This window comes from Psammomys obesus, unplaced genomic scaffold (genome assembly GCF_907164565.1).
Source record: "Psammomys obesus unplaced genomic scaffold, mPsaObe1.curated_primary_1811, whole genome shotgun sequence".
In the NCBI taxonomy this organism is placed as follows: domain Eukaryota; kingdom Metazoa; phylum Chordata; class Mammalia; order Rodentia; family Muridae; genus Psammomys; species Psammomys obesus.
The window spans coordinates 3,015,558-3,029,327 of record NW_026596095.1 but is presented as its reverse complement, the minus strand read 5'-3'; the positions used below and the strand labels follow the sequence as shown (position 1 = coordinate 3,029,327).

General features: G+C 38.7%; 1 protein-coding gene across 1 annotated transcript in view; it reads right to left on the bottom strand.

The window, feature by feature from the left end:
* Olfm3 (olfactomedin 3) overlaps positions 1 to 12,040 on the bottom strand; it is a 218,535-nt gene extending 206,495 nt beyond the window's left edge. The window contains exon 1 of the mRNA XM_055628307.1: positions 11,624 to 12,040. Coding sequence (XP_055484282.1) covers positions 11,624 to 11,692 — 69 coding nt within the window. The 5' untranslated portion in view covers positions 11,693 to 12,040. The remainder of the gene's footprint in view (positions 1 to 11,623) is intronic.
* Between the last annotated feature and the right edge of the window lie 1,730 nt (positions 12,041 to 13,770).

Genomic DNA, 13,770 nt, shown 5'->3' with positions numbered 1-13,770 from the left:
CAGAACACAGAGGAAGAGGATCCAGGCAGTCCTGATAAGACTTCATAAGCTAGGGTTAGATGACAGGAGAGAAGGTCTTCCCCTTTCAGTGGTCTAGGGAAAGCAGAATAGGGGAAAGAGTGAGAAAAGGTGAGATTGGGAGGAGATAAGGGAAGGAATATAAAATCAATAAATTATAAAAAAAAATCTAGCATGAGAAAAAATAAAATTAGTACCTTCTAATGTTATTTCCTTATTGGAAGACTATTGTTCAGAGTAGGTACTGAGAAAGCAAACCTTTCCTTATCCGGCTCGTTCAAGGGTATTGTGGAAAAAAAACAAAACAAAACAAAACAATCTTTTAAATCAATTTATTATTATAGGACAAGATCTAGGTAACAAAGAAGGAAAAGGAATTCCAGGTTGTAAAGGATCCATTAGTTGAATGACTCCATTTACTGCCCTCAAATCCGTTATCCTCTGTTTCCCTTTTTCACAACAAACACAGGCTGGCAGACTCTTCTATATCTTGAGCCTCCATCTGCTCCTGTACCAGTTGTTTAAGTGCCTGCAATTTTTCTTTTGTTATGGGCCACTGCTCTTGCCACATAGGTCTATTTTATAGCCATTTTAATGGTAGGGCTTTTGGTATTTCAGCAGTGGCCCCTTTTATAAATTAGGAATCTCAATCCCTGTAATGACCGGTGTTTGGACAGTTAGCACAGCAAGTGATTGTTCTTGATTACAAACATCAAAACCTTCCCCAGGAGCATCTATCATCTCACCCTTAATTTCATCATTTGCTGTTTCTGGGATTGCAGGAATGTTAATTCGAATACCTCATTGTTGTAATCTCCTTCCCATAAATTTGTGGATATGTCATCCAGGTAGTGTATCAACTTCCCTGTTTTCCTCTCTGGTCCCACACATTTAATCCTCCATACACTTTGTCTTATTTTAGATAACTTACCAATTCCTATAAACTGTGTATAAGCATTCTAAAAATGACCATTTGGGATTCCAAGACTTTTGGAAAAGGATACTGACATAAGCTCCTGTATTTACCAAACTTTGTATTTCAACCATTTGCATTTGTACCATTAACTGGGGTTTTTGATCATTAACCAACCACTCTTGGCCAGAACACACATTTTCCAGTACTCCCAAATGCCCTTGTTCTTCCTTCTGGAGCAGTTTTACCCTTGATGTAGGGAAACAGTAAGAGCTGAGTAATTCTATCCCCTGCATTAATCTGCATCTCCTTTTTTACATATGCTGTGATTTTAATTACTTTCTTGCAATCTTCATCTGTAGTACCTGGATGCGCAATAAATCCTTGAGAAGTTAAGCCACTTCTTCCGGAGATCACCCCTGCTGTCCCTGAAGGCAAAAGCCATAAACACCTGTGGTTAATTTGTATCATTCAGCTTTGGGGGATAGGATAAGAGGTTTATCTGTAACCAGATCCAAAGTTTCCACCACCATCAGTAGTGTGCATCAAATTCGAGATGAGATTCTTTGTTCTGATTTTCCTGCCTGCACATTGCCTCTTGGCTGTCCTAGGGAAGACTGCTCAAGTTGTTTGTTGGGTCCTCGAGCTGACAGGCCCCTCTGTTCATGGCAAGAGGTTACCTTGTGTGTTCCTCTTGGAAAGGCAATTCCTAGTCCAATGCTTTCCCTTTCCACTGTGGCTACAAAACCCTGGGAGCAATTGGATTCCACTGAAGCCAGAATCTGCTTGTTCCTGCCTATGAGTAAAAGTATCATATTATCAGTCAAAAAACCTATTTTGAGCTTTAAAGCATTTAACCTTAACAGTTTTTTTTTTTTTTAATGGCTAAATTCATTGCAATTAAAGCACCTGCATTTTGATTTCTGAGACTCCTAGCTATGGCTTGTGCTACGATATTGGCATGATGCTCCTAAAAGTCAATATCTGTCATCTCTCTGATCCATCTGTTTATTGGGGCACTCGTGCTTTTAATGGTCCAAGCGCTTTCTTATATTCAGTATTTGCATTTTCATATGCCAAAATAGGTTTCAACGCTTGTCTGGTGTTGGGGTCTGATATGGCTTTATTTATACAGCTGAACCCAATCTCTGTAGGAATTCAGTGAAGGCTTCTGAAGGGCCATGACTACCTTAATAAATAAGGTGAATGTTTTCCTAGGATCCTCAACCATATCCCATGCTCTTAACTCTTCAACATGACCTTGTTCAGTTACAACATCCTCAGATCAAATCTATTCTATATAAATCATCATAGCGCCCTTCACCAAGCAATTGATCTTTAACAGCATTTATTTCCCCTGCTATATTCTGTTGTTCATTTCTCCACATGCTAAGCAATTATAACTACTGACTAGCTTCTAACACAGATGACACCAATTCCTTCCAATCTTGGGGAATAAGTCTATTTTGGGTAGCCCAGTTAACTTAACATTTACTTAAGGAAACATGAATGCATTCCATATTTTACAATTGACCCTTTAAAAGCTTTAGATCTAGCATTTCTGTTGAATGCCATGTCCTCTCATCATAAGCCTCACCACCATCATTAGCACGCATATGTTGCACAAAGGCTGGAAAAGCTGACGGTGCTTGTGTAGCCTCATACACTCTGGCAGTGCACTTGGCTTGAGAGTAACCCATTTTTCCTGTACAGCCTCCGGCTTTCCAACCTTTTGCCTCATGCAGGTGCTCTGGACACCTGGCAGCAAAAATGCATGGAGCATGGTTGGGTAGGAATTTGCCTTCCAGCCTAGTTTACTTCCTTCTTTTATCCTGCAGGAAATTTTAGCTTTCAGACACCAGGCCTGAACCCTTTTGTTTTCCTTCCACCGGCATTTTTTGCTTTCCAAGCACTTCAGCCTCTACTTGCAAATGCTCTAGGTACATAGCCAATTATTCTGCAATCTTTTCTAAAAGAAGAGAATTGGGTGACCCTTCTGATTTTTCAGCTATCCTCCAAACCTTTCTTAGAACAGAACACAGGAAGAAGACAAAGAAGAAATATAATATCCACTCTGGGAGTAAAGCAGAAGAGAACCCAGCAGTAGGAACTGCTATAAATATTTTTGTTATAAATTTTGAAATAACACATTCATACCTTCATGACTTGCAAACTCCTGCATGGTATCAGAAACCGAATTTCCCATTATGCCTCCCCAGGTGAGCACCACCTGTATGCACTAGTGTCTCAAATGCTACTTTATTTGGGGGTCCTTAAAGCTTATACCTCCCTTTTAAGCTCCCAAATCCAGATAAGGGGAAAAAGAAGGTTGTAAGGAAATGAGAACATAGTCCTCTTTACTTCTTCCTGCTGGGTAGGGTCCTAGTATTTTTTTTTGGGGGGGGGGGCAATACCAATATCCCTCATCAGGAAATCCAGATGTCCAGTTAACTAGAAAACCAGCAGACAGCAAACACAGCAGCAGAAGAACCACCAGCAAGAAGTCCTCCTCACACTCCTCCAAGCCGCCACCCTTCTTCCTCTGTTCAGTCCTTCAAAGTCCCCAGAATTCAACTAATTCCAGCTGACAAAGACCACACTCCACAGAGGACAATTAACACGTGTGGACAAACTTAATTCCCCCACTTGGAATTACAAAAACATGTTTGCGTATCATAAACCAAACACCCACAACAGTGGGGTATAAACATAAGGTAGATTTGTAGATTTTGAAACAGGGTTAAAATGAAATTTCCACAAAAGCTGTAATTTGGGTATGAGGAACTACTTACACATTTACAGTTTCTGAAAGCAGATACAGGCTAACAGCAATGTTGGAGGTACATGGCAGGTACCTTAGCCTTTAGTGGATGAGACACAAAATGGGTTTGATTGTAGTTCCATTGACAGGATTACAATATTTCCATGGAATATTACAGTTTAAATGTGTCTTCATATATATTAATATTATCAGTCATTCTGTAAGTTTCATTGCTATGGTATTAATACCTCAGTATAAGCTATAGACCAGTAAATTGACTATGGACAAGTTTAACTATGAGGAAATAAAACACAATACTTATGATGTCATGTTCTTTCTCTGCTTTAATGCAGATTGAAAATATATTTTAGAAACTACATATTGTTCATCAGTGTGGCAAATGTGTGTGTGTTTGTGTTTGTGTGTGTTCATCACAATGAATCCGAAAGCCTGGCTTTTCTTGGCTGCTTGAGTTTGTTTGCAAGCATGGGATCGCCCGTCTCCCTCCTTAGCTGAGGTTCCAGGCATGTGAAGGCACAGGGGACTTTGATGTGGGTTCTGAGGATCAAATCAGGTCCTTACATTAACAGTCAGTAGTGTTGCTCACCGAGCCAGAGCCATTTCTCCGGCACCTAAAATTTACATTTTTTAAAAAATTTTATTGTATTTTATTAATTACACTTTATTCACTTTGTATCCCCCATAAGCCCCTCCCTCTTCCCCTCCCAGTACCACCCTCCCTCCTCCTTCCTCACGCATGCCCCTCCCCAAATCCAATGATAAGGGAGATCCTCCTCTCCTTCCTTCTGATCTTAGTCTATCAGATCACTTCAGGAGTGGCTGCATTGTCATCTTCTGTGGCCTGGTAAGGCTGCTCCTCCCTCAGGGGGAGGTGATCAAAGAGCAGGCCAATCAGATTATGTCAGAGACAGTCCCTCTTCCCATTACTATGGAACCCACTTGGACACTGAACTATCATGTGCTACATCTGTGCAGGGGTTCTAGGTTATCTCCATGCCTGGTACTTGGTTGGAGTATGAGTCTCTGGGAAGACCCCTGTGTTCAAATTTTCTGGTTCTGTTGCTCTCCTTGTGGGGTTCCTGTCCTCTCTAGATCTTACTATTTCCCACTTCTTACATAAGATTCCATGCACTCTGCCCAACAGTTGGCCATAAGTCTCAGCGTCTGCTTTGATAGTCTGCAGGGCAGAGGCTTTCAGAGGCCCTCTGTGGCAAGTTTCTAGCTTGTTTCCTGTTTTCTTATTCTTCTGATGTCCATCCTCTTTTCCTTTCGGGATGGGGATTAAGCATTTTAGTCAGGGTCTTCTCTCTTAATTAGTTTCTTTAGATGTACAGATTTTAGTAGGTTTATCTTATGTTATATGTCTATATGAGTGAGTATATACCGTGTGTGTCTTTCTGCTTCTGGGACAGCTCACTCTGGCAGAGAAACACTTAAAGAAATGTTCAACATCATTAGCCATTAGGAAAATACAAATCAAAACAACCCTGAGATTTCACCTTACACCCATCAGAATGGCCAAGATGAAAAACTCAAGTGACAACACATGCTGGAGAGATTGTGGAGAAAGGGGAACCCTCCTCCACTGCTGGTGGGAATGTAAACTTGTACAACCACTCTGGAAATCAATCTGGCACATACTCAGACAACTAGGAATAGTGCTACCTCAAGATCCATCCATAGCACTCCTAGGCATATATCCAAAAGAGGCTCAAGTACACAATAAGGACATTTGCTCAACCATGTTGTAGCAGCTTTATTTGTAATAGCCAGAAGCTGGAAACAGCCCAGATGCCCCTCAACTGAAGAATGGATACAGAAATACACAATAGAATATTACTCTGCAATGAAAAATAAGGAAATCAGGAAATTTGCAGATAAATGGTGGGATCTGGAAAGGATCATCCTGAGGGAGCTGTCCCAGAAGCAGTAAAATTTACATTTTAAAATTATGTTATAAATGTTTTGGCTTCGATGTACTGTACTACAAGCAAAAACCAAACAAATTAATAAATATCACCACTGTAGTGTATTATATTAAAAAAAATCCCAAGCTTTTTGTACCTGATAAGTGTCATATACTGAGTTGACAGTTGCCCATCTTTTGTTATACTAAAATGCTCAGGGATCACATTTCAACCATGTATTTTCAAATTAAACAAGGGAAATGTCTAAAAATTCTTTGCTATTGCTGGAGAACTTTAGACCAACAAGAAATTATTATTCATATAAGCAAATTCACAGATTATCTCGATGACCCAATGTAACCTTAGCTCAACTACCAAGAAAACGGTTTGCTTTTGTATCTCTTTTCTTAGCTACACTACTTGCAATTAAGTTTTGATTGCTTTTAGGCAGAATTTTTGTTAATTAACACTTCAGCATGTCAGGTGTCATGCCTCATCACGTAGTCTGTAGTTTTATTCAGGCTTTGAGTATATTTTCTTATTGCAAAAACTGAAGTTTTTCTCATCATTTCCAGTTTTTAGAAAATTCTTGAACACGTTCTTACTTGGGAAGAGTCAGTCAGAAACTGTGCTTTGGTGTGAAGCCTTCTCACATACCTGCTACGTATTTTTAGTGAGAAGAAATCTTTTTCAAGAAGAAATGTTTTCGCTTTGCTTTTCAAAAGGAATGTTTCAATAAATAACACATTTTGCTTGAAGTATGAAAGGCTGGCCTTCAGAATCAGTAGACGGATAAATGATCTTGTCAAGTTGATGGGTAACTAGAAAGAAATCTGAATCCATGGGTCATGTATGAGGAGAAAGGAGACAGAACTGTGGTGTAGAGATCAGCCAGTTGGAAGCTCTGAGTTCTAAACATGAGATTAAAAACAGCATGCTACTACCTAAAGGTTTCATCCATAGGCTTCCTAGGCAGGTGCTCCCATTGAGAATACTATGGAAGGGAATTTAAAAATTATTGATGAATCATCAAATATTATTATAGAGTGAGACAGTCATTCTAGAAAAAAAAAATAAAGAAGCTTTAAGAATATCAGTCTCCCATGCATGGAGATGATCTCTGACTCCATGTGAGAGGATCTCCTGCTCAGAAGTGGCTGATTGGCAGCTCAGTCTCCATGTGGATCTTTCAGTGAGGGGAGCAGAGGCTGCCTCTATCATGAAATTAGTTGATGCTCTCTGATCGCTCACTCCTGATGATGCAACCTTGCCAGAATCCAGAGGAAGAGGATCCAGGCAGTCCTGATGAGATTTAACAAGTATGGACAGATGGCAATAGTGGAGAACTCTCCCTTTCAGTGTATTACAGGAAAGGGATGAGGGAAAGAGGGTAGGAGGGTAGAACTGGGGAGAGTTGATGGAGGGAGCTTCAATCAGGATATATAATGAATAAATTGTGAAGAAAAAAATTAAAATAAAAAATAGTATCAGTCTAGGGAAATGGCTAAGTTGTTTATGCTTTATGCATTTATTATATGAGTGAGGACCAGAGTTCCAAACTTCATGTGGTGGGCCTCTGAATACTAATAATCTCAGCACATTCTGGAGGTAAAGACAGCTGGGTAGGTCGGCAAGCTGGCTAGCTAGATTAATGAAATCAGCAAGCTCTGAGTTCAGTGTTTGAGAAACCCGGCCTAAATAAAAAAATGTGAAGCATGATCAAGGAAGACATTTTGCATTACCTTCTGGTCTCTACATAGGCACAAGCATACAAGTGTTTCCACACACTCCATGTGTATTTCCCCATACTCATATGAAAATGCATGTACACATGTACACAAAACATTATCTAGGCACATAGTTTGAGACTAAGGATTGTCGTATCATGTTTATGCACAACGCCATAAAAATATACACATATTCTCAAGAGAAAATCCAGGAACACAAATGATGGATCCAGAGTGCTTCCCTTTGTCAGTGAGCAGTGATCACACAAGAATCAGTTGCAAAGATACAGGAAATAACTTATAAAAAGAATAATGAAGGAAATCCGTGCCATGTTAACCTTTTCAACTTTCCCGAAAGAAGAGTAAGAAATAATATTTACTTTTCCAAAGTAAAAGTTCAATTAAGTTATAGAAGACTTAGACAAAGTGAGAGTGGGAAGTTTTTTGCTCTTTCAAAATACAGATGGGCTCCCTTGAACTCTACATGTTTATTATATCAGGGTTTCTGGTGTGTACCTTCATAGTCTTGCCAAATACCACCAATCCATATTCTGTTGTAATTTAGGCTGACCTTGTTGAATAAACATTGTTAAACATTTAGCAATATAACTGTTGAAAGTCCCTTAGTTCCCATCACACTAACATGGATTCCATGCATTTTCTTTTCTTTTTTTTAAATTTAGAGTAAGATTTCTGATTGCCTATGCTGTCTTGGATAGAGCAAAACAGTTTGGTAGCAGTGATTATTGCTGAGTCACAGTTACAGTTGGTGTTTGTGATGTGAGCTGGCTTTACGGTGCTACACTGAAGACTTTTTTTTTTTTTTAAACTGGTAAGAAAGCAAGACATTTTGCAAAATATTTCTAGAATGAGTGCTGCTTTTTAAAAGGCTAACAGTCTCAAAAATATGTAGCTATGTCCATGTCACCTCTTTGCAATTTTCCCCAAGTGGGGCTTTAGAGTGAAAGCTCCTTTTCAAGACTATCCTGACTACTTACAATCTCCTATATTCCTGGTTTTGCACTGCAAAGAACATTCTGTGCTTCTGAGTTGTGCGGATTGTGTTGTACTATAATGTTCAAATAATGATCTGTTTATTTATTTGTGTGTGTGTGTGTGTGTGTGTGTGTGTGTGTGTGTGTGAAAGAATAAAGAAGCCCACTCTCCTACCAAGGTTACTACTGAACTCAGTACCTTCAGTTTAAAAGCACAGAGATGCCATCTAGCAGCCACTCTCAGGAATTTCCTACCCAGATATGCTCCTTTGTCCATGAAACTGAAAATTAGGTGAGTTTGTACAGGTTTCAGTTTTAACATTTTACTAATTTGTTGGTGATGCTGGATATTGCCTGTAATTTAGGAATTCCATTACAATGGAATCTCTTAAAAGAGTCAGTGGCATATGTTCTCGATTTTATGTTTTTCTAAAAGGATTTGGGAGTTTGTTAATTAGACTTTAATTAGGAAAACATAATTCAAATACATTTACTGGGAAAAAAATCAATATTTCTATATGAAAATACAAATTAATTAGGGTGAATTGCCTTCCTGTGGTAAGGAAATGCTAATCTTTTCAATTCTTTCATGTATTAAATGAGAAGAAAAAAAAGTAAATATATGCAAAAAAGTTGAATAAACTTCAATCACAGTGAGGGAAGCCCATAAAGCAAGCATTGCACAGTCTTTCATAAGATGGAATGGGAACTGGTGAGAGTAAATTATCATCTACGTAAGAAAATTAAATGAAGAAACCATAGAGATTTAAAATGGTGATATATGACGTGGGTGGAAGCTTATACTTTAACATATATGTTAAATTTTCAAATTTCAAGAATCTCCTCTGACATTTTGTCTGTATCCATATATAATTTTATTCATATCTATAGTAAACACAAAGTATAAAATGGTTGAGAACCAAATAAAATAAATTTGTTTTTGAAATTTGTGTTGGCATAGTATTCTCACATGCAAACAGCATCTGGTTAGAATTTCTAATTCTTTCGGTGACATTTCTCAAGAGATGTTTGTGTATACCCAAATCGTAGTCATGTAAGGTACTATATTGCTGAACTTTTAATTTTAATATCATCTAATATAATATTTTTACAATTCTGATCTTTAAAAACCCAAGCTTTTAACTAGAAGATAACTAAATTAAAGTTGAGAAATGTTTAGTTTATAGCCCGATTGACAATTATCTAGAGAGTCCAGTGCTGCTATTTGAAATGTTTGTTTGATATAGTGTGGTAACCAAAAGCAGTTTGAGGAAAAATAAAATTAGGCTCTATTTACTTTCATAAAGGAGCCATTTTGTCTATAAATCCAAAACATTTAAACATCAAATACTTGATATAAAGTTTTTAATATTATCTGCTATTTCATGCAATACAGCAAAATATCATGATATGGTCTTTCAATGCTGTCTTGCAACACCTGGAAACTGAGAGCAGTTTGAAAAGTGAGTAGATTCCTTTTGTCCCCTGGATTTCTCAGATCTGTGCTACCAAACATTCAGAATTTGGACTGACCTAATTGGAAAGTTTTAAATCACTGAATAATCAGATTTGTCATAAAAAATAACAAAGATCAAATTAACCAAAGCAGGGATGCTTATTTGGATAAGTCATATCTATATTTAATAAAATATTAATAAATAATTATCAGCAATTATAGTATTTATACATTAAAGATCCCAGACACATCCAATATACATGACATATACAGCTGTCAATAAGAACCCACACTTTCAAATTCTCAAGAAAAGCCACAGCGCTTTAAGTCTAGGAACTTATTTTGCACAAATTTATTAACTGTGTTTTTAAAAGTATACTTTTACAGGATATTGGAAATTAGATAGATGAGAAAATGCAGTCAAAAGTTTTTGCCAGTCTCACTTGAGAGTCAGAACGGACTATGTCACCGTGAGTGCAAGGAAATAAATTGGCCATGATTTATCTGGTGTAAAAAGCTTTACAGTTATACCTCAGTATCTACAGTATGCCATTACACTTATTAAGGTGGCTTTCACACATTGTTTGAAGCTTTCAGAATGTCAGTGCCAGGACAACTATAGGTTTAGAATAAAATTCTTTTATTTCCCTCAGATCTCTCTAAACATGAAAAGTCTGCCATAGCATTGTAATTTTACACCTTATACTGGGGTCAGGCTTTAAAATATCACAAGTAATAGATTGCAGCTAGTTAAATCTTACTTATAGTCAATTGTTTACACAGACAGTGTCACCCCACAAAATAACTTTAAAGAATTCAAAACACAGCACTGAATAGCTTTTATAACACGGCATCATTTTCCCAATCATGTCACGTTGCTGTCCACCAGCTATGTGTGTAAAAAAAAAAAAAAAAAAAAAAAAAAAAAAAAAAGGCTTTCCACCCCTTACTCTAGCAGTTGCCTAATCCTTTACTCTAGAGCACTACGCTTTTCTTAGAAGGCTTTAGAAGGCTTGCCTCTCAGAAATGACCACCCTTAACAGGCTTTCCTCACACATCGCTGAAAACCTATTTCCATCGCTCTCTGCTTTATACCAGATGAGCTGAGCGTTTGCTTTCATTGCTGGATAATTCAGAGAGTTGCACAGCTATATCGTAACTCATCCTTTCTATTGCCCTCCTTAGTTTAACAGGCTTCCCACTTCCTGTCTCCTAACACCAGAACTTCCTCGGGGGTTCCCTAATTTTCTTCAGTACAAGGAAAGAAACACAGAGTCCCTCTCACAACGTCTCTTGGCCATGCAGATAGTGTAGCTTTGCTGTTCTGTCGTGGATTACAAGCAGCCTCCCCAATGTTTTGGACACAAACCGCAGCACGTCTGCGATGGGAGTATTATTGACCAGCATCAGCTGGAAAACGCTTCCCTGCTTTCAACAAAGACACCGCTCACCATCTAACACAGGCTTATAAACTGCATTGTTTTCTGCTGCTAACTCCCTTGCACGGCCCGACCGTCCTACTTCAGAAGAGAACATTAAGCAGCTGGACAGCGAATAAGCTAAATTCCCCAGAGAACCGCATTGCCTGCTACCCGAGTACATAATCTTCGCTCTGGTCCCTCCCCCCTCACACCACGACTCTACCTTCAGAAGCTAACCCTCTGGTAGTTCACCTTGTTATCTTCCAAGCCGCGTGGATGCAGAGGAGCTGAAAGAACAGTCCCCTATGCCGTTTGGACCCCCCCCCCCCCCCCCCGCGATCTTGATCAGGTCATTACATCTTTCACATTTATTCCAAACGAGTCAAAACAAAATATTGCCCTACCTTGGAAGGATCTAATCCAGCAAGTAAAGACAGAAGAAGGAGGTTGAGAAGCCTGGACCTCGCCTGCATTCTGATGTGGGTTTTTTTTTTTTTTTTCCCCTCTCTTTACTCTGTTTTATGTAGCCACTCCACTCACTGCGGAGACCTTTCCCACGTCAGTTGCACTTTCTGCCTGCCAGTCAGAGCAGAGTGGAGGCAAAGGCAAAGGCAAAGGCGGCGGCAGCAGCAGCGGCAGCAGAGGCAGCCGCCCTGGGGGGCGATCATTCCGCAGGCATCTCAGATTGGGGAGTCCCGGAGCGGAGCTCAGAAGGCTGGGACCCACTGCAGCGGGTGCTGGCCGAGGTGCTGAAGCGCCTCCACCTGGCGCGCCGGGGTCTGCCCTCTCCCTTTCTGCTAGATCGCCAGCCCACCTCAAAAGTTTTGACCCAAGAAGATAAAAGGAGTAACTGCTGAGAGGTGTGGAGACCTGAACAACGGATATGACATCACTACAGCTCCTGGGGTTTTGTACGTGGGGGGCGGGGGGGGAGTATTTTTCGGGAATTTGTTAACCAAAGGACTTACGCTCCATTTCAGCCTTTGCTGGCAACTTGAGCTGCAGAGAGAGTCAGCTGTACACAGAATTATGAAGCAGGCATTGCACTGGAACCTTTTGTCATTGACGGAGGACTTAACTTCAGATTTAGTGCTTTAGACAAAGTTTGCAAGTGGACTGCGAATGTAGTTTCTTTTTCTCTCTCTCTCCCTTCAAGGCACATGTTAAAAAAATAATACAAATTCATTTAGTTATTGTGAGATGTTTATGGCTACTTATGAATACTTAACTGGAAGAACGTTTTGGATTAGGCAGTGTGTACTTTTTGGGGGGAATACTGGAAGTCTGAAAATACATCACAGGAATAAATGAAGTGGCTTTGAGTTTTCCTTTCATATAGTATAGTCCATTAATCCCCTCAGCTGAAATAGTTCTCCCTATCCACACATAAATACTGAGAAATATAGTCTCTGGTCATTCTTTTACCTGAGGGAAAAAAAATCTATGAGAGGTACATAGCAGGATGACAGAGCAATTTATTTCTAAGCTTTGAACTAACCAAATGAGTTTTGTTTTTCGGAGCTGAGTCCTTGGTGGGTAGCAGTGATTAACTAGGAAAAACAAGACACCCCCACTCACTGTGAGACATACGACTATACCCAAACAACTTTATTCATCTGAAAGTAAAGCAATGTAGATGTTCTCAATGACATGAACAAATGGGGAGGATTTGACAGCCGTTAGAACAACCGTCCTCATTCAATCACATCTTCCATAATGTAGCTTCTATTGCTTTTTAAAAAAAGAAGCAATATTTCCTAAGAATTTAGGTCTGCAAACCAAAGCTATGGACCTTGCTTATGTGTAGTTTCACATTAAGCAGAGAAATTGGTTGAGGCATCAGACATATACTGTCTGCAAAATATCCTCTTTACTTACTAACACTATTCCATTTTCAATGTAAAAATTAAGGGATTCAAATGTTTAGATAGCTATAATCACGGAAGCTTCATACCATACTTCTTTTTTTATCCCAAAATTATTCATGTCTGCATTCCTGCATAACTGCTTTGGTTCTTTTTCCCTACAAAATATAGATAACATAAATCAAATTATATCTAAAATTTTTATTTTGAAGGGGTAGATTGTGAATTATAAAGAGACCACAGAATCACAGAAAAAAGTAGAATTACTTAGGGCTTAAATTATAACTCGATAATGACAACTACATTCATAATTTCTTATTTTTCTGTGATAAAATGATTTAAAACAGTTATTTTGAAACTGTGGAGTCATGCCCATACAGTTTGGGTATGCCCATACAGTTTGGGGTAACTTTCTAGAGCATATTTATAGCTCTCTTTTTTCCAAATTTACAACTTTTTTAAAAACCTATTTCTATTCCATTATTAACATGGTAACATCAAGTTCTTTTTCAGTCATTCATGTGGGTGAGTTAGAATTTTTATTCTCACACATGTAAAAACCCTTCTGTGAGACTAAAGTGTTAAAAATTAATTTACCAAGTAATGACAGTCTACAGAATAATTGTTGCTCATTATGTAATGAAATCATATGCATTTAAGACTAGATAATAAATAATTTTGTAACA